The sequence below is a fragment of the Agelaius tricolor genome, unplaced genomic scaffold (assembly GCF_023055355.1).
Source record: "Agelaius tricolor isolate 1412-34295 unplaced genomic scaffold, bAgeTri1.0.p SCAF_3, whole genome shotgun sequence".
Classification (NCBI taxonomy): domain Eukaryota; kingdom Metazoa; phylum Chordata; class Aves; order Passeriformes; family Icteridae; genus Agelaius; species Agelaius tricolor.
The window spans coordinates 57,030,278-57,052,785 of record NW_027269263.1 but is presented as its reverse complement, the minus strand read 5'-3'; the positions used below and the strand labels follow the sequence as shown (position 1 = coordinate 57,052,785).

General features: G+C 39.9%; 1 protein-coding gene across 2 annotated transcripts in view; it reads right to left on the bottom strand.

The window, feature by feature from the left end:
* Positions 1-22,508, bottom strand: part of RELN (reelin) — a 283,789-nt gene that overhangs the window by 233,167 nt on the left and 28,114 nt on the right. For both annotated transcript variants that reach the window (XM_071423955.1, XM_071423956.1), the window contains exon 2: positions 4,171-4,281. In XM_071423955.1, coding sequence (XP_071280056.1) covers positions 4,171-4,281 — 111 coding nt within the window. The remainder of the gene's footprint in view (positions 1-4,170; positions 4,282-22,508) is intronic.

The window sequence follows — 22,508 nt, the reverse complement described above, 5'->3', positions numbered from 1 at the left end:
TTTCCAACACAGCACGGTGAGACAAAACCTTGGATTCTCAATCCAATCTCCACCCCTCAGATAATCAACTCTCATTCCATCAACACCCTTCAGATAATCAATTCTCAGTTCATCAGGAAGAGAGGAGTCCCTCTTGTGCCACAGGTTTCCCCTGGAAGCACAGTTGAGACCTCTTGTGTTTCCATGTCACACGTGGCACTGCCCAGAGAACATTTTGCCATCGTGACCTCTCCCTTCCATGCCCAGTGCTCTCACCACTGCACATGGACCAGAGCTGCTTCTAGGGTTGTCCTTTTAAGGATTCTTTGCCCAGTTCCAAACCATTTATCCTCACTCTCATTTGCAAGCAATCATTCCCACCAGACCCACAACCACATTTGTAGCTTTCTAATATTTTTTAGCACTCCTGCCTCTCACTTTCTTCTTTTATATTTGGACTAATCCAAGTAGTAAGAGCCCCTAAATGATGCCATGGGAGATTAGTCTTGGTGGACTGATAAACCCCAGAGCACAGCCAGATGTGCTCAAGCAGTCAAAAAAAGGCCAAAAACCAACAAGAAGCCTCAGGGATAAAAGCAGAAGAAAGAAAAAGCACTGATGGATAAAGAGATCCCACAGAAGTCCAAAATGTGTCTCCAGAGACAGACAGGGTGTGAACAAACTGAGGGTTACCAGTGTGGCATGTGAAAGGAGGAGACAAAGAGTGGGATTGTCCATCAGCCCTCAGTGCTGAAAGATGTGGGAACATTTCCATGTACGCACCACACTGATCAGGAAAGGAGAGTGGAAATAAGACTGAAAAGATGCAGCTGAGAGTATCTGCTGTATCAGGGGGTCTATTGAAGAAAGAAACACCCTTCTTAAAAGCTACTTTTAAAGATAATTTATTTTTGCTAAAGGATCTCCCCAGCTTGGTTTAGTGAAGTTTCAACACATTTGATCCCAGTTCTAATTCTGGCTTTACAATTTTAGTTTTACCTTAATCTGAATGCAGAAAATGGTTCACCATAGGAGAAAACTACTATTAATTGTTATACCCAAAAACTCCCACATTTCTCCCCAAGAAATCATTAGAAGGTTTCCTAAATAAAAATTTCAACGAGCTTCATGTCCGTGGAAATCAGAAACTACATATTTTCCTATACAATACGTACTGAAGAAGGAAAAAACCATAACCTTAAGAATTAAAATATTTTATCTTTTTTTTTCAAAGCTTCTTGACATGGTTAACTGTTATAACTGACATATAGTAATCACCAGATATAATGTAATGACACTTAAATTATCTTAATGATTGTGTCTCTATCAAGCAACTCCCTAAACTGGTAAAAGATAATTGTAGTCACAACACAGTGGTTCATAGAACAGAAGAGACAGTATATGTATGTTAAGGAGACTTCAAATTGTTGGGCAGTCTGGAAGATTATGATAATCTAGTGTGACCTCCTGTAAGAGACAGACAAGACCATTTCAATGGTAATATTGCAAAGAAGAAAAAAAATATTCGTCCCTGCACCATAAGCAACCACTATCAACCCAATTTCAGAATATTACTATCTTCAGGTTTTAAAGGCCCAGCTTGGCCCCTCCTCCCCCCATCTAATCTGTGATAAACCACATGAATCTTTGAATTGAGGTCTCTGAACCTGACTAGTCCTCAACATTAAAAAAACATAATAATTTCCAGCAAGCTAAACCTGAATATCACAATCGCTTGCCTCAAAGGAGAAACTGCTTCTTTGCTGATTGAAAATGATGACACAACAGATGGATCCAGGGTTTCTAGAGAAACTGCTTTGTGTTTTCTTCAGAAAGCCAAACAACGTCACTCCCACCTACTATTTTACTAAACAACATATTAAATACTGTGGAGACCACTCTATTTTTCTACTGAAAATGGTAGATTTTAAAATATTGTTACTTTTTAAAACTACCAAATAATTTTTTAAAGCATATCATTTACATGCCAAACACCTTTTGGAAGAATCCAGCTTTCTCATCTCTCACTGCAAAGTAGAGATAGGAAAAGTTGATGTAGCTCTTAGTCCTGGGAGCCATCACTACATCATAGATTAGGGATTCATATAAAATTGCATTTGAAAGCCATTGCCATTTTCCTTCATTGCTGATTTTTTACTGTGACTTCAAAGACATTGCACAAGATTATCATCTGTTATAAAACATTCAGATTGCTTTTTTTTTCTTTTTCCAATATATATACAAGTTTAGGAAATAGCAAAGAAAAACAGCAAATTAAGACCTTTATTTAAAATATTTTTAACTAACACTATAACACAACTGACCCTGCAGTTTACCCACAGAAAACTAAATTTAAAAAAATAAATTCAGAGATGGCAGCAATTTTTTCTCTAACATAGATGGAGGCATGCTCAAGACAGAGCATCAGATCTCCCCAGCATGATATTTGAGAATTTGTATTGATGAGCAGAATGAAGTAGCTCCAACTCTGCATGACTGTTTTGGCATCACCTTGGCTTTCGTATTTTTCCAGCTTGTAGGCTTGGAGCTTCTTTTGCATACAGAACACACATGTCACCAGATTAATTGTTGGTTATCTTACAGTGACAGAATGGTTAAAGTAACACATCAAGAGCTAGACAATGACCTTTGGCAAGTTAAAGAAGGCCACGTTGTTTTTTCTGTCAATACATCACATGTTACTTTAACATCTGTTTCAATGAAACTGCAATACCTTATTCTACAAATGAAGATACACACTTAGGAAAAAAATACAGACATTCTTTGAAAATGCACAGAGGTATTTAGAATCTTAAAATTTTGCTTAATTGTTATTCTTAAATACTTAGTTGTAATTAAACATGACCTGTATACTTTGCCCAGTGAGTTTGCCATGATCTCCCAATGGCACAAACACTTAAGTCACAGCAAGGTAACATCTTGCCCTCCCAGACATTTCACATTGGTAAGTTCTTTCTGTCTTGCTTACTCCATCAGATTCTATTCATCCTGTAAACAGTACAGTGGGAAAGGAGAAAGAGCAGTACAAATTCTTCCAGAAAAGAGAATCTTTCAGTGCCTTTTGAACAAGGCATGAAAAAACTTGTGCCAGCCATGCTCTTCCCTTTGAAAGGCTGAGCAGAATGTCTGAGGTTGAACTGTGGTGTTATCCACAGAACAAAGCCCTTCTCAAATTACCCCTCAGTACAGTTTTAAATAATGTGCCACTTACATTACATTCTTTCATTCACAAGCAAATGTATGCCTGCTGGGTGACACTCAAATGCCCAGACCACTCATGCTCTACTCACTTTATAACAAAAGTAAGTACCATGAGAGGTTATTATGAAGAAAGTACTGAATTCTGGCCCAAGCAGACAAATTAACATTAAAATTAAAACATTTAAACCTGCTACTGCAAGTGCAGTGCAGTTGTCTCCCATATGACTGGTACCTGTTTTTGTACCTTCACCACAGATTGCTTGTTAGGGTCACTGAGCCTCCAATTTGAAGAACACAATTCTTACTATTATTTGTAAGGCTATAAAAAATGCTACCAAATAACAAACTGCAGAAGGTATAGCTGTCAATTACTTGCACAAATTTAGAAAGGATTATTTAAAAAATATTAGTCTTTAGCACAGTTGCTACTGCTGAGGGCTACAGCATAACCTGAAATACATGATAATTTTGCAAAGCCTATCATATCCCTTTTACTACAATTCTGCTTTTTGGACATGGTAAATAATTGGTTGTGTGAAATATCTTGACCAGCATTCTGGTTTTAAGGAAGATCCTATTAACTGAATGGAAAAGTAGGCTGACATAAGCTTAAAGGAAACAGGTTTTCAGCCCAAGAAATACTTAGAGGCTTTGGGCTAAATGCTTTAGTTTATACAAAATGTCACACAATTTAGAAATGGCTGCTTAAAACAATTTATCTGCTGAGGCTTTTCTTTCTTAAAATTCATATTATTCAGCATTGAGCAAAGGTGAAGATGGTACAAGAAGCAATAAAAGCTGCCTAAAAGCTGCCACTGCTTTATCTCATTGACTCCCACTGACTTCCATGTATTATTGATTACTCAGTCTAAATTAACCTGTTCCAGTAATTGTCTTGCTACTGATGTCCTCTGTACAACCCAGTACTCACTGCCCTGGGTTGCAGAAGGTAAATTGCACTGGACTTACCAAATCCAAAAGCACTGGAACCACCAACACTCTGGGAAGCCTGAACACTGGTAGATGTGTAGAGCCCAGTTACCAGTAAGCCATCAAAGAAGGTACTTGTCGAAATAGTCACTGAAATGAGAGAAATAAAATATGTGTAAATATTCTGGTTAAGATCCCAGACACTTTCTGTGAGCAGACTCTTGCTCTTGAATGAGATCCCACCATGCAGTCCAGTGAATCCATCTGAATTTCCCCAATATTTATGCAACTTTACTTTCAGTTGGTGCTTGAGAAGTTGCCTTTGCCAGGAGGATAAACCATGGTATTCAAGAAATGCACAATGAGTTAGAAAATAACACACTGGAATATATGGCTTGTAAGCAATTGTCCAGACATTAAACTGTAGTAAAAACAATGAAATAACCAGGATTATGATATTGTTCTTTCTGGATCTAAATAGAGTGCCAAGTTACAGTTATCATGCTTATTATAGTGTTATACATTTAAGTTATATGGGCATCTGAAACATTACAGATTGTGTGTATTTAAATAGCTCAGGAATGCATTTTTAAGAGATTCTTAAGTAATAGCAGAAAACATCCAAATGGAAATTACAAGTAACATTGGAATCTATACATTCTTTATTAGAATTGAAAATTATTGCAACATTTATTCAATTCTTGTACACACTAATTTTCATATTTTTACTTTGGTGTGTTTGACAAGGTAACCACACAAGGGAAGCCAGTTGATTTACCCTTTTTGGATTTCAGCAAAGCTTTTGATACTGTCTCTCACAGGATCCTTCTGCACAGAATGTCCAGCACACGGCTGGATGAACACATCAGTGGCTCACAGGTTGGGCACAAAGGTTACAGAGAATGGGTGACATCAGACTGGGGACCTGTCACTGGTGGGGCTCCACAGGGTTCCATCCTGTGCTCTTCCACATCTTCATAAATGGTTTGGGCACAGGACTGAAGGGATACTGAGCGAATCCGGAGACAATAAACAACCAGGAGGAGCTGTTGACTCCTTCAAAGACAGAGAGGCCCTGCAGAGAAACCCCTAAAAATCAGAGGTCTGGGCAGTCACCAACCACATGAAGATCAATGAAACAACAAAAAGCTCTCTCTACTGAAGAAGAGTCTTATGACTTGTAGCCTCTTACACTGAAGATGCATCCAGACCTCGGTCATTCTGCTTCATATCTCAATCCTTTCTATTCCCTTAACTTGGAGACATCAGTGCTTGTCAGGGACTGCTGATAAACTGTGATCACTCCTAAATCACATTCTACCTCCCTGTATTTCCCTCTTTGGCTGGGGACATCATGAGCCAGTGACTGGCAGTGAAAGTGAAGGAAGGTTCACCAGGAAAGTGAAGGAAGGTACTCCAAGGTCACTGTTAGGACAGTCATTGGTGATACAGATTCAACAGAGAAACTGATGGGTTCCTTAAGTCCTAAAAGTCAGTGTTTCCTCTGTGGTACACATTTGGCTTAAAATTAGTGTTTAATATTCTAAAAAATATTAAAAATGTTGAAAGTAGCTTAATTTACTTTGAGCAGAGGAGCAGTATTTACCATGTTTAGTTTATTCTTCAACTCTTTGTGTTGATCTTCTTTTCTTTGATTATTCAATACTACACTGAATAAACCCTGAATCAAACTTTTCTGCTCCCATGACTCCAAATTTCAGTGTTTTGCTATAGACACTTCCTTGAATTCAGATGCAGGTTCAGAACCATATGTTCATTTTTAAAGAACAGGCTACTTCTGATACATGTTAAAAGAACAGCAAAGGACTCTAGATTTTTTAAAAAAATAAAAGATGTATTAAGGAGAGTAAAATAAAATCAAACAAGCAAACAATGAATTTTTTCTGCATTTGATGATGAAGTGGTGAATAAATACACGACCTTTTCTTCCCTTTATGCCTTTAAACCTACAGAGAGGAAAAACATATGTTGAAAAGTATGCCTATGTGTTATTTTTGAAGACTTGGCAAAAGAGTCAGTGAAAAGCACCGATAGAAGGGCACTGGGCCAGTACTTTGCTGCCATTTTGTTTCCCTGTAGGGAAGCATCTTATTCTTTACTGGATAGGATATAATGCAAAAGCCTACTGTGAACAGGTGACCAGTTTCTCTGTGGGAAAGAAGTGATATTTCACAATGCCTGTATTTGACTTTGGACATATTTGTGTGATTGTCAACCCCCATTTTACATAAGCATGTAAGAGGTCAATTTTTATTGTTGAAAAATTTCCAACACAGTATGGCTCCCTCATTAAGCCTCTGGGAAACTGCACAAGGCCTCTAGCACATTTTTTAAAAACAGAGCACTAGGCTGTTATTACACACGTGTCACACATTTCAGAATAATTCCATAGTTCTTCAAGAGAAAAAAATTAATCATGACATTCTCAGTGATGATTTTTTTTCTACCCACTGTTGAAATACATCAAATTCGCATAAAATAAAAGAAAACACACAGTATGCCAAGTGATAACGACCAAGAACAGGAAAGCTGTGCTAATGCATAGCCCAGCAATGGGACTGTGATTTTATATAGGGGCTAGGGCTTGTTACTGTGGGGTCCTAAATTCCTCTTCCAAAAGAACAAGAAGGTTCCCTCCACCAGGCTTTGTTTGTGCCTGTACACTGGCTCATGCCATATGCAGTTGATGTCAAATATCTGCCACTAGAGAAGCAAGGACCAATGCCATGACCCACTGGGACTTTGGGAAACATCTGGAAGGACACAGAGCAGCCAGGGCTGGGCAGGCAAGGGGGGCTCTGGCACTGCCCCAGTGCTGCCCCATGGCACCCGAGGGACAACAGCAGCAGGTGCCATCTACAAGCTCAAGCAGGCACTGCTCCATCCTCCACAAGACCCTTCTCTGGGAGGAGAATTTGGTGGGTGAAGCACTGAGGAGGGATGGGTGGCTGGGCAGGGGTGTGCTGACCCTGCACCCCTCAGAGAGAAGGTAGTAAGCCCTCAACTGCTCTGAAATAGTCCAGCAGGAGGGACTGAGAACATCTCCCCAAAAAATGCATTTTGGAACAACATACTGATCACACTGCAAATGTTAGAGGCAAAGGTGGTAACTACTTGAAGAGTTGCTCAACACTACTATTTTCAGTTCCTGAGATATTTACCCCCCTGGACTACTTTGGTTGGTTTGTTTTTCATGGTGTTTCCCTCAGATGATTTAATTTTTTAAGGAAGAAGGAATTTCAGTCAAAACATTTCATTTCTGAGGTGAGGTTAGAGGAGAATATGTTGCCCTGGATGAAAAATTCCACTGTTTTTTGCTTTCATCAATTCTTCTGCTCTGAAGCACGACAGTGTTCCTCCAAGTTTGGACAAATTTTATTTTATATATATATATATATATATATATATGCACACATTAAAAAAAAGTCAGAGTTCACATATGCTCAACGAAGACATTTTCATTTTTAGTATCTAAATATTTCTTCAAACTCTGTCCTCACTTAGTACTCTTAGAGCACTCTCTGACTAATAAAAGCTCACTGAAAAAAGTCCCATGAAAAATATTTCAGTCCAGCTATACTGCTTTGTTGGAGCAGAAGGCTTTGTGAAGATATCATTTTTGATGATGTTTTGATCTGGAAAGTTTCTCACTCAGTGTTTTAAAGTAGGAAGTCATATCTGCTGGCTGGAGAGAAAGGGGAAAGAGAGTGATCTTTATCAAAAGTCTAAGCCTTCTGTGAGAAGACTCAATTCATCAAAATCCCGCTTCTTGAAATGTTGAGAAATGTGCAAAATGTCACAAAGTTGTTCCAAAAGTTTGACCAATACCATCACCAATATCTTAAACTCAAGAGGACAGTAAAGTAGACCTGAGGGCAAAAGTGAACTAGGATGGAAGAGGTGGTGACTGGAACCAGAACAGGGAATAGGGAAATTTTTGGAGAGAAAATGGGGAGCGATGGGGGTGAGGGGACCGCAGCTGGAGAAAGGAGCCAAGAGAAAGTGATGAAAAGCAGATGGGATCTGCACCCGTAGCCTGGAAATCCTAGAAAGGTTCAGTGTGAGGGACTCACATAATAACTGGGAAGAGAGACCAGGTGTAAAACCCAGCAGCAAAGTGTGGGTCAGCCTCACATGCTGGTCAGCAGCTAGGAAAGAAGTTCACTGTCTACTCTTAGTCCACCTCCTATCAAGTGAACAGTGTTTGCATGATGGATATGAAACATTCCTGTCCTCAAAACACATGAATAGGAATACATGGATTAGTGAATAACTCCAGTTTATTTTGTAAAAGCCTAGGAAATGGCTCCATGAAAAAGAAATCAGACTGGGGCTGGGAAACACCATGGAAGAATCCTCTGGTGCTGTTTTGCCTTACTCTTCTTTCTGTACAAGGACTGCAGTCACAAAATGTCTTTCTGAGAATCATGAGGCTCTCAGCTCAATTTTGCACCAAAAATCACAGGGAGTTGCTGCCTGCAGCTCCTGCACACTCAGCACATCCCAGTTGCTGTGCTCAGTGCGAGCAAGGCTGGCTTGGCAGGCACCCAGGCTGGCCTACCCTGCCCAGGCCACCATCTCTGGGAAGCTTTGGTGCTGTTTCCTTGGGAAGGGAGGGCATGCAGCAGCCTTTGCTGGAGCAGCCTTTCATTTTGCACGACAAGGTTCTGTGAGAGCCCTGGTGCTTCCTGTGGGACAAGGAACAGCAGAGCCCCTGGCAATGCCAGGAGCTGACATGTCTCAAGGAGGAAGTGGGTCAGGAAGGAGGAGGCTGGCAAAGATGCTGCTGAAATTATACCACAGGTGGAGATAGCAGCATAACAGGAAAGACCAAGTGGAGATTGAACTGTAAGTATAGTCAAATATTTATCAGAAATGAATGCTGTTCTTATAAACATAATTTTCACTGTTTTCCAGTGCTGTATGCCACACATACTGCATACGATTATAGAAATCTATTAATCCATGTAAGTAATTGCATAAAATTTGCCTTACATTCTCTCAAGGGACTGATCTACTCTCCAAAAAGGCTGTATTTTGACTGATATTCAAAATACTCAAGATACAGCCAATGCATCTAAACTGTAAAAGTAGAAAAAGTGCCAGGTGGAGGGAGGGGATGATCTCAGGAGCCAGCTGCCACTGACAGGTCTTACCTATTTTGGCTGCTCTTCAGCACCAGCTGAATGCCACTAAGAGGGTTGAAAGATACAGAAATTCCACAGAATTTGCAGCTGCTGTTGATGACAATCACAGAGTACAAGAAGGAATTTATAAAGGCAAAGATCTTTGATCCCCACACACGTCTTAAGTGAGTCAAGACACGGCCACAGTGTAAAACTGCACTTCTGCATACCATAGACAAAACAGAAAATAATTCTGGTGTGTGAAATCACCACAGAGAATGGACTCCTGAAATGAGGTTTTCTTGCATCAAAGCAATGACAGGCACTTTTTAAAGCTCTTCTCAAGGTCAAAGCCAGTTCCCTATAACACTGTAATATTGCATCATCACACACCTGAGTCATGGCTGGAAACCATCCTCTTAGGAAATAAAATTATTTATACTGAAGTAATGTTTTTGGAGGGTTTTTTGGCTTCACTCCTAAAAAAATATACCAGCCTCTGCAAGTCAGGTGTGCAATGGCACAGTTCAGAGAGGGCTCTGTCCCTTCACAGTGCTGCAGCATCCTGCAAAGGAATGGAGACCAACAGCAAGGACTGTCAGTGCCACACTACATTCATAGAGTATGCTGAATTGAAAGGGACCCACCAGGATCATCAAGTCCAGCTCCTGGCTCTGCACAGCACCATGCCCAAGAGTCACATCACTCCCCAGGAGCATTGTCCCAATGCTTCTTGAGCTCTGTCAGGCTGGTGCTGTGACCACTGCCCTGGGGAGCCTGTTCAGAGCCCAGCCACCCTCTGGGGGAAGAACCTTTTCCTAATGCTCAACCTAAACCTCCCCCAGCACAACTTCAGGCCACTCCCTCAGGTCCTGTCCCTGGTCACTGCAGGGAAGAGATCAGGGTCTGTCCCTCTGTTGCCCCTCGTGAGGAAACTGTAGATTGCTGTGTCCCCCCTCAGTCTCCTCAACATAGGGAAGATGTTCTTTGTCCCTTCCCAATTTTGTTCTCTTTTTTAGGCAATAGAACCTTTCTTCCACCCTCATGCAATGCCAAACCCAGGTGACCCATCCAGGCATGCAGTGCTCTCAGGGCACAGATAATACCAAGTCCAAATCCTTAAAATACCAGACTGCTCCTGAAATACCAACTGCAGCTTAAATTGCTACCAAGAAGAGAATAAACCCTGCTGCCTTGTTTAAGGGCAACTGTTAAGACACCACAGTGATTATAAATCTATAAATACTCAGGTAGAGTTTTACAGGCATGCTTTCCAAAGAGTGTGCTGATAAATGTACTTGTAAGTGAATGATGGAGAATACATTACCACAAGAATCCAGAAAGTGTATATACTGAATTGCACTCAGAACCTAATTACTAAAAAAGACATTTTTAAAAGACTAGTGAATTGCATGTTGACATCAAACTAATTTTTATGGCTCGCAGACATACTTTGCTTTCAAAAGAAAACAAAATCGAGAAATTCATAATTATACAGCTATTTCAAATATGAGCACCAGGCAGACATGCAAGAACAGTATGAATCACAGGTCTACACATCATTCAGCAACAAAAGTGGAAAGCCCACAGGATTCTTACTCATACTTGTTTTGATTTTCCCCAAGTAGGTGGAAGAAAGCAGAAAAAAGACATTTCAGTGTGGTTAAGTAAACAGACTTGCAGTCTTACAACTGCAAGCATTCTCACTTAGGTATTGGTTTTCTGAAGCCCACAACCAAAGCACTTAATTCACAGTAAAACACCAGTGAGCTTCCCTTGAAGTTCTTGCACAGAGCAGCACCATCTCTAACCTGTGATGCCCTCACCAGTTATTCCAGTTAGCAATTACCCTCAGGTGGAGGGGAGGAAAAATGCACAAGTTTTGAACTTTGTACTAGACTGTTTAAAAGTCTTATTTGGCCTTGCTTTTTGTTACAGTATAGTTTCAGTTCTTCTGCCCCGTGCTCCATCAAATCTCTGTGTCTTTATAGCTTTTCAAATCCTTTCCTAAATTGGTAATGAGCAACAGAGAACTGAAAATAGATTGCAGATGTGTGGCAAGATGTCTGTAATGTGATATCCAGAGACATCATTTGTCATTGATGCAAAGAGTAGCCTATCAGTCTTGTGAAAGAACTATTTGCAGAGACATTACTTATATTTTTGAAAGTTCTTAACAAGACAGTGAGAATGACATCAGCAGCAATATAAAAAGTGTTTATTCTTGTATTCCTTAACTATAAGGAATTGGTCATATTTGTTTACATGGTCCAAGATGCTTCAGAGCTGCCATCTCACTAAAAGTGAAGAGTTCCATGGTTAAACCTGTGAACAGGCTTCCAATGTGAGACTCAAGAGTCTGACTTCCTATGTATCAAAATCCCAAACTTAAATACATTTCTGACCATATTCAAAGCCACCAGAAACTTGGCCACATTGAGCAGGGAGGTGCTTTATTCCAGCTGGCATCACCAAATGTGTTGGCACAGCCCAGAGACCTGACAGAGGAGAGGTAAGACTGGCTGCTGTCATAGCTGCCTGCTTATAACCAACAGATGGGCAATTAAGGCTCTAACCTGGGTAAGAGGATTCAAATCTGAATTTCCCAACAAAATATTGGTTTAAAATATTTTAAACTCCAGTGCCTGTGTGGCCCAGCCACGGTCCCTTAGCTACAGGCATTGCATTTTATGTGGGAAAAAGGGAATATCAGCTGGCACAGAGAGAGGCACATCCTCTCTTTTTTTGGGGCAGCCTTCTTAGAAGGAGAGATGGAGGTTTCAGTCAGTGGCCCAGTGAATATGTGCTACTGCTATATAAATCTCCAGAGAACATCACATCTATTTATGTCACCCCATTTAGGCTGTAAATCTCACCCTAATGTTGATGTTTAAAACAGACCAGATGAATCACACTCCAGAAATGTCTGATTCTCCTCACTGACTATAAAGGGAGCCCAGACTGTAAAGCTCAGCTGTAGATGTCAACACTGAAGATGGCTAAACTGAGATTATTCCCACCAAGAGCCATTCACACAGAGTAACTTAATTATCTAATTTCTATTAAAATGTCCAACTCTTGCCCACATCAGAGGGATCTGAGCAGGAATGAAGCATCCCAGAACCCAGAGCTCACCCGGGGGCATCAGAGACAATGACCATATTCTTTCTTGTGTTATGCCAAACATATCACTAGTGCTTAGCAACTTAGCAAGCCCTTGTAGTACCAAAACACTCCAAAGGGTATCAGCAAATGCCTGTTATTCCATTTGATATTTCACAGAGGCCTGAATAGTATTAATGGAGTTTAAGCAGTAAACACAATAACCTGAATATCAAACAAAATGTGTTTCACTAAAATGTACATCAGCTATGTCTCTAAACATTTAACCACTGAATTAAGTTGTGTGCCATAGCCAAAACAAGAATAATCATCAAAATAGCATTTCCTGTAATGATTGGAGAGGACAGTTATTTATAGTTTTAGCTTAAGAAACACAAACCAAATCATATCATTTATTGAAATGCACCTCCAGGCAACAAATACTGTAAACATGAGAGTTATCAGCAAGACATAAAAGCCAGTAAAATGTGCTTTAACAGTATGCACATGATGGTTAGACTCAAATGATTGTGAAACCTACTTTGTCAGTGGTAGTATATGCTTTCTCTTATCCAAAGTCCCGGGAGAAGATGGGAAGGGCTGATGATCGTTCCCAGACCTCACCAGCTACATAGGGCATGAAACAATCCTGGGTACTGGTGTATGTTGGAACTGTTTTGTGTCTTTATTCAGCAATCATCATTCTCCTTTATTAAGTTTTGAAGCCAAATGCTGTCATGCTTCTATGAAAAGCATCAACATCAAATTTTTCTTAAAAACAGATTAAATGTTATTGTGATTACCTTTTTATCACTCTAAGCCTGAGACTATTGACCCCCCATTTTGAAGCCTAACCTTATTTTTCACGCCTTTCAAGTTTATGTGAGGTTGCCTGTTTGATACCCATACATGAAAATTTCATATTGTTGGCTGTGCTCTCAATAAATTATTTAGAAGGTTTGAATATTTCTGCACAGTGCAGATTTTCAGAAGAGTTTGGTAAATCCTTTTATTCTGCTGTCCTCAAAAGGCAAACAACCTCTCAATACACAATTAACAATAGCATTAAAAGAGAAAATGAAGGCTGGCTTGAAAAGAGAGTAAGTCTCATTATCTACTAGGCATTTATTATAACTCAGTAATATCTAAACATTTGCAAGATCTTTTGTCTTAATTCTAGCTAAGGAAGCACACCCTCTAAAACCAGATTCTTGAACATGTTTACCTCAGGCTAAAGTAGCACAAATCCTCTTACAGACACATGAATTATGATGAGCAAATATCATGAAATGCAGGAGTTCAAGAGATTCTGGAGAACAAGGAAGCATCTGGCTGCCCATGGCTTGGAAAGGTGCACTCTTCACTGGGTGAAAAACTGGATGGCTGAGCCCAAAGTGTGGTGGCCAGTGCAAGTGGTGCTCCCCCGGCCCAGTATTGGGACCACTCCTTTTTAATGTCCTTATCAATGACCAGGGTAAGGGGATTGAATGAACCCACAGTCAGTTTATACTTTACAGCTTCAGGTGACAAGGAGCTCTACCATTTGTTTATATAATGTGTGAAAATGTTTTTCCTTATTTTTAAGTTCTGTTTTCTCGGAATTACTCTATTTTCAGTGTTTGCTTTATCAACAGAATTCAACATTTATAGATAAGTTTCACAACTCTAAACTATCCTTTTTCCAAAATTAAGGAAACTTACTTTAGCTTCCTATTACACAGGAAGATGTTCCCTCTATCATCATCAGCTAGTTTTACTATAGTTTTTGGAAGCAGAACCAACCAGATGCATCCATGACACAGAAATCTGTATATAATGTTGTAATGCAAACCCAGTGGTAAAAGTGATGCTAGTTGTTTCAGTCTTCACTCCTTTCCTCAATTCCTAAGGTTCAATGTGGTGATTTTATGTTTTACTCATGCTTAGCATCAAGGTGATATATTTTGAAATTCACTTCCAATATCCTGTTCCACAAAGTCTGCATTACTTTTGCCTCTGTTCCTCACCACTACCTTCATTTTTAAGTAATACAGCATTAAATTGTACTACTTTGAGCAGCATGGTGTGTGTATATGTGTATATATGATGCTGTTACCTTCCTAATAAGCTCCCATTATCATTTTGACCACTTTTAAGTTCAGGCATCAAACCATGACAATGACACTTCTTCCTTATCAGCCACAGTCCTCCCTCCTCAGAGTAGATTCCTTGTGTGATATAATTCAAATGAAAGCTGGCATTGTCTTATAGTTAACTCATGAACAAGAGTGAGCTATAAAGTTTCTGACTCCATTTATCTTTAATATATTTGTGCTTGTCTTCATTAAACCACAGCTTAACAAGATTGCTTAATGGACTGCAGAAATAGGAGACCTTAAATAACCTGGTGCTTTGCAGTATAAATATGTTGGGCAACCAATATAGCAGCTGTCCAAGGGACACACAGGTATTTTTATAATACAAGACTTGGGATTCATCTGCCTGGGTGTGGGTATGCAGAACATCATCCTCCTCACCCAAACTGCTCATCTCAGAGTCCTTTCTGCACAACGGATGTGCCCAGCACAGTCAGCAGAGTCTGACTTGCAGCCTGTCAGACCCAAAGATTTTACCAAGTCAGGCTCTGGGAGGGTTGGCTGTAGACTCTGGGGAGAAGGGGGTAAGAGTCCACAAGTATCCTGAATAGAAGGGAGAAAATAAAAAAATGTGCATGGAAAAGTAAAGACTGAGATGCACTGAAAGTTGCTGAGAACCATGAAGAGAAGGAAGAGGCCCAAAATACATCATACTTATTATTATGGGAATTATTATGGGAACGGACACGAGTTCAAAAATGTGATTTAATTTTGTATGTATGATTCATGCAACAAAATAATTCTGCCTAAGTACAGTCCCTCATTTAGTTGGTGCAGAATGCTATTTAAAAAAAGCTACAGAACCCCCATCTATAAACTGGAACAATACTACTAAATAGCCTAGAGACTGACATTTTAGGTTAAAGAATGGATCAAATGAGGATTTATATGGGAAAAATATTAAATTGGGTTAAATATATGGGTTTATATTAAATACAAAGTAATATTTGCACTGGCAGCCCGCAGCTTGGACAGGAACACTTTTTGCTGGGTTAGGAACTGGCTGGATGGCCAGGCCCAGAGGGGGTGGTGAATGGTGCTGCATCCAGCTGGGGCCAGTCACCAGTGGTGTCCCTCAGGGCTCTGTGCTGGGACCAGTTCTGTTCAATATTTTTATTGACAACATGGATGAGGGTATTGAGCCTGTCATTAGTAAATCTACAGATGACACCAAGCTGGGAGTGTGTGTCCAGCTATTGGAAGTTAGAAGAGCTCTGCAGACAGACCTAGAATGGTTGGATGGATGTGCTAAGTCTAACAGGATGAAGTTTAATTAAAGTCCAAGTGCCAAGTGCTGCATTTTGGCCACAGTAACCCCCTATAACATTATAGGCAGGGGACAGTGTGGTTGGACAGCGCCCAGGCAGAAAGGGACCTGGGGGTGCTGGTGACAGCCAGCTGAACATGAGCCAGCAGAGTGCACTGGTGGCCAAGAAGGCCAAGGGCATCCTGGCCTGTATCAGGAACAGTGTAGCCAGCAGGAGCAGGAAAACCATCCTTCCCCTGTACTCAGGGCTGGTGAGGGCACACCTCGAGTGCTGTGTCCAGTTCTGGCCCCTCAGTTTGGGAAGGACATTGAGAGCTTGAGCATCCAGAGGAGGCAACGAGGCTGGTGAGGGGCTGGGAACACAAACCCTGTGAGGAACCACTGAGGGAGCTGGGGGTGCTCAGCCTGGAGAAAAGGAGACTCAGGGGTGACCTTATCACTCTCTACACTCCCTGAAAGGTGGCTGTAGCCAGGTGGAGTTGGTCTCTTTCTCCAGGCAGCAACAGGCAGAATGAAAAGACACAGTCTTAAGCTGCATCAAGGGAAATGTAGGCTGGATATTAGGAAAAAGTTTTTTACAGAAAGAGAGATAAAGTTCTGGAATGGTCTGCCACAGGAGGTGGTGCAGTCACCATCCTGGGATGTGTCTAAAAAAAGACTGGATGTGGCACTCAGTGCCATGGTTTACTATTGGGGCATGGGTTGGACTTGATTATCTTAAAGGTCTCTTCCAACCTGGTGAGTCTGTGATACTCAATTCTGGCATATGAATGGCTGGGCTGTAACAAATGTTAATGCAATCCTTTGACCATACATTGTATATTAATACTGCAAGTTCAAATCAATAAAAAATACTGGTTTCTAAAGATTCGAATCAGAACAATATGGAAAAGAATCTGAAAAAATAAGAAAAACATTCACTAGTCCTCTGACACATATAAACACCTAATGAAAATTGAGTTGAATGAAAATGATGTGATTAAGAAATAAAATTCCTAAAGTAAGATCAATATTAAAACTCAGTGGCATCTGTTTGTCTCATCTTTATGGTTATGTGGCTAAATGGGTCAGGGGCAGAGACGGGGACAGTCAGACAATACATATGCTTATTCTTTACCATGGAATTCCTCACAGTGTGGTTTGTCAAGGCTGAGCATCCCAAGTGTCTGGCAGCTCCCTCAGGAAGGGTATGGCTCCTGGCACATCACTTCAGCAAGAGCTGTTAGCTCTTTGTGTTGGGTTTGTTAAAATGGTCAAATACTGAACAAGAAAGAGAGGGCTGGAACACCAGCACAGTGAAAGGTTGTGATCATGAAATATTTGATAGGACTCTGGGGAAAAATCCTCAAAGTGGATTTTTCTCTCTATTTTGCTTGGGCTAAGGGTTGGATTTGAAGATAAAAACAGGCTCCTTCTACACTCCTGTTTCTAGACAGGTAACATATACTTTACCACCCCTAAATGTTCACAAAAAAGTCTGAGTCCAACATTCTGATTAGGCAACAAGCCAAACCATGCACACACCAAAACATACAGTCAGCACAGTTGAACTTTTCATTATCGGTTAGTTGCTTGCTAAATACTTTATAAATGCAACAATTTCCCAAGTGGTCACTTTCTGTTCTTAAAAAATTAAATAAATAAATAAAGAGGAACAGCATGGTTCTTGTCCCTGGTGTGCCTAACTATGCCAGATAACACCAGTACAAATCCCCCAGCAAATAAGGGATTTTTAACAAATCACTTCATGTCCTCTTTCCATACTGAAATTCCTTCTGCTCTGCACATCCCAGTGAAAGCTATAAGTATTCACAGCCATGTCCCTGCTATGACTCATATCTTGTTAGAACAAAAAGAGGCACTTGGCTCTCTGGAAAAATAAATCCCACAGCCGCCTGCCTTGGACTGCTGCAAGCCTGCAGCTCCCTGGCTTGTGCACTGCTGTGTCACAGAGGTCTTCATGTCCCACAGGAGACAATTACTAAGAAGTACCTCTAGAATAGGTGAGGTTCTGCATATTATTATAGGAGAGGGAAAGGGCTAAAATGGTAAATATATTTATAAAGGCTCAAAAAGCACAGTTACTCGGTGGGAAAGTCAGTCACCTGGCAAGCTAAGCTGTGCAAATAGCACAGCCACTCTCTAGACAAGAGGTTATTAGCAATAGGAAGAACTAAAATAATTGTCAGAATAACTTGTATTGGTGTCCTCAGCAAGAAGCCAAACTAGCCAAGAAGCATGATAACTAGCACATCTCTGTCAGAAAAAAAAAAAAAACAAATGAAGACTTTTTTATCTTCCTAGCATTTCTTCATCAGTTTGTCAATGAAAATTTTAAAAGTGAAACAAAGAAACTAAACAGCCCCCCTGGAAAAACTGCCAACAAACCAAATTAAGAAAGCAAGTGACTAAGTAAATCAAGTCTATTTGATCCAAACACCACTGACTGGACAAGGCAAAATATATCACTGGGAACACAGTTAAACCCATAGAGATCTGCTGGTCATTCTGTCTCCTGTTCTGTGGCATGTCTTTACATCAGTGAATGAAGAGGGTCACCAAATAAGCCCCCAGTAACAGCAGACACCTACAATAACATAGGCCATTAATGCAAATGTACCAGCTGGTCAACATCTTACCTAAAGGGTGAAGTTCTTCTTTCAGCCCCCTGTTCCAGTGCCAGATTGGACAGACCTCTATCAGATTCCTCTCAGGAGTTACTAAGGTCTGGGCAAAAGTGACACCAGTATGTTGTGATGGGTATAAATCCCAACATCCTTTCCCACAGAGTAACTAGGAGGAGAAAATACTCCAGGTATTTGCACCAGCAGATATCTACACTTGCAAAAAAAAATTCTGAGCAACCATTGAAAAGAAACATGTGCCTAAATATGGAAGAGGAACATTTAGCATTCTGTTCCAGCTCCTGGCTCAACAAGTAACACCACTGTCAACCTGCAATGCTTGAACTTGGACTCTGAGAAGTCAAACATCTTGAGAAAAAAATAGCAGAAGTCTCTGGTTCACCCTCAATGTCTCCCTCTAACTCAGTAATTAAAGCACAGAGGAATAGCCAGACATTAATAAAAGTATCCATGCCACTTCATACAGATCTATTGCTATGAAGAAATTAGGCATAAATAAATATAAGTAGCATGCTTCTGGGGAACCATATATTCATAAATATATTCAATATTGTCTTCCACTTCTGTCTTAAATCCCACAGTTGATTCAAAGAATGACTCTGACATCTGTCTAACCCCCTCAGTGTTGCACACTGAGAACGAGTAGGAAGAATCAGATAAGCAGAGCACAGAAAGATGGATCTGGATATCAGATATATGGGGTCTGTGCATCAGCTGGAATACACTGTACACTGAACTTTCAAAACACAGAATAGGCAGCAGTCAGCAAGCATGAAGTGAAGTACATTTAAAAATCCACACAATAAAGAGTGTTTTAGAAATCCACCTCTGTACACTTTTCAGCACTTTAGTTCAGAGGCAAATGAATTCTCCCACCCAAAAACTTAAGAAACTTGGAATTTGCAATTTTGCTAAATAAGTCTCCTCAATAAATAATAGAAATAGTGCAGTGCCAATAGTACTTAAACATTTATTTTTACTTTGAATATGAAAAGAGGGAATTATGATCAGCTTTGAGGAGGCTTACAAATTCATAAATGATACATATTTTTATTATGCCATTTTTCAATGAAAACCAAATACTTTGATCTTCTCCAGTATCATTTCAGTTTGGAATTGAATATTTCAGTTCATTTTGTTAAACTGAACTGGAAAAAAAAACCCTATTTTGATCTAAATCAAGATCTAAATGTCCTTTCCAAACACTTTGTGCTAGGTGGTCCCTCCATCTCAGGGAGGCACTTCACTATGCTCCAACTTTTACAATCTAGTTAAAACATCCAACCTTCCAATAGAGTAAAGGCAGTAAGATCCTAATCACAGAGTTGATGATACTACATACCAAAAAAATACAACTTAATCTTGAGGTGACAAAGAAAAATGTGAATTTCATATTCAATTCAATGAACATGAAAGCAAAAGTACAAAACCAAAAATTTAATTTGAGTCAGACTCCTCTTTTCCAATTTCCCCAAATTTTAAAAAGTCAAACCTTACTTTCCAGGTAAGGTCTTCATTCTGCAAAAGCTGTGTTTTCTATTATAAATCATTCCTGCTGGAACAGCTCTTATTCCATTTCCTAGAGAGCAAAGGGGCATTTGCCTCTACTTGGAAGCATTGTAATGCCTTCTTATAACTTTTTTTTTCTCTTTCACATCTGACATATTTTTCATTATTGCTAACCCTAAAATAAACATGACTAAACACAGTTTTCCTGTGAGCTCACATACAAAAGTAGTTTGGGCAATGTATTCATTTTTCTGCTTATATTATCCTGTCAAAAACAGAGAACTTGGCAGTTCCTCAAGTCTTGAAGAACAAAGTCAAAAAGAAACCAAGCTATCATTGGGCAGCCTCTCTGAGCACACCAGTGTAGAGCTACAGAACTTGTCTCAGAGCTCAAAACAAGATCTACCTTGAAAATCCCTCAGAAAAAAAGGTCATATTATAGATATTATATAATTTATGCTGGTTTTAGACTTCCAGTTTCTCACTCAAGGACAATTTCCATGTCCCACATCTTTGTAATGAGACAGTGTGTGCTACCTCCTGTCCTTTGCATTCCCACAGGTCTCCAAGGACAAGGAGAAATCTGTGCTACAGAGATATATTACATCCAACTACCTCAGAAAGGCAGACGGCAAAAAATCCATACCATTTAAGTCAAGAAAACACTCTTGGAATAGATATTTTTGGATGCACAACAGGGTGTTAACCTGTACCATTGTTGAGCTCATCCTCTTCTCTGTTAAACTTCAAGTTTGCTTTTTGCAGGAACCAGAATTCTGCTTCATACTGTGGAGAAGCACTTTTCAAAAGGCAAAAGCACTGCATCAAAGCAAGATTTCTACCTTGGACAACAGCAAATTGCTTGGCAGTCCTTTTATTATATTCAAGGCATTCTCATGCAGCTGGGCCTCATTACAAGCAATGGTGCTTCAGCCATTAACTTCAGAGAGATGAGGATAAAGCACTAAATGCAGTGAAGATAATTTAAAGCATGTTAAGCAAGGAAATGAACTAGTGTGGAGCTCTGCTAATGCTGTATGCTAAGCATGCTTCCTGGGGAGTGCTGCAAAACCATATCCACTCTGGGACAGGAGCTCCTACAGAGTTTTTGTTTCCCTTCCCGCCCAGTGGGGCTCTGCCCTGGTGGGGGCCTTGCAGTGCCACAGCAGAATGAACAGCTAAAAGATGAGGTCCATCCCTTCCTCCTCATTGTAGCAATTCCAGGGCAGGAAATACTCCCAGGCAGAGTGCTGTTGCAGTACAGTTTTGGGGAACAAAAAATTTGTCTGTATAGGATTTGCTGATTTGTTTGTTGAGAGTTTTAACAGCATTAGTGTTGTAAATTAATGAAGATAAATGACACTGGCGTTTGGGCATAAGACCAGGCTTGGAGCTAAGTCTCAAACAGATCTATAGGCTTCCATACACATCTCTATGTTTCATAGACCACCATTAAACACATGAGGCTGTCTCACCACTGCATTGAGTGTTTTGATCAGTTTGTGGTTCAGCAGCCACATGCCAACACACCAGTCAGACCAGCCCTTCTCCCCCAGAGATACTGACACTCATTCTTCAGCTCTTTAGTGTAATTTGTTCATTGTGAACCAATACAGCGACAACCTGGTCCAAGTTTAACCTCAAACTAGATCCAGCACTTGCATAGTCTCAATGCTCCCCCCAGATATTTCTGCTTTTCTAAGGAAATGCATAAATATTACAAAGACAAAATTTCAGCTTTCATCCTACAGAGGTTGTACAAATTTTAACTGAACCATATTTTTTGAAAGATACACTTAAAAAGAACTTTAACAGCTGCTCTCAGACTTTAGGTGATTAATTTTGAAGTAGGTTCTATAAAAGAATGAACAATAACAGCCAAAGGTTGAGGCATTAATATTAACCTGTAATAAAAGGAATGATGTTTAAACCATTCCTAGAAATAAAAGATGAGTACCTGGTCCTAGAGTGCTGGAAGAAGCACATAGCTTAAATTATATCCAATCAGGCAAAATACAGATATTAAACATTTATGAGCAGCTCTGATATATTCTGAATTAATCAGTTCTGCACATTTAAATGTTTTAATATTTAATGCTGCTACCTCAACAGTCCTGAAGAAATATTAAACTTTTGTATAGTCCTTTGTAAGGGATAGCAAGACATTTTACTGCACATAAAATCTGAATTGTGGCTGTAGGTTTTGTGCTGTGCTGTTTTGTGGATAACCACGATTATAATGTGCTGAACTACAACTGAAATTCTGAACATTTTTACCACAGATGAAACAGAAATAAGGGCAGTAATAACACAAGTAACAATTATTAAGCCAGGGTAAGTACATGTCCAATCTGATTAAGTCTCCTAGGCATGATGGATTACTCATGAAGGCTTACTAATATCATACTTTCATGAAATCTCTCAGATGAGTGTAAATGGCATGCTAAAGGCATTTTAGACATTGCAGAATATTAATGTTAGTGTGTTAGTAAAGTAAATCTTCTACAAAACACCAGCTGTGGTAAGCAAAAAATATACATAGATAGAGATACTTAGCTGCCCACAAATTCCC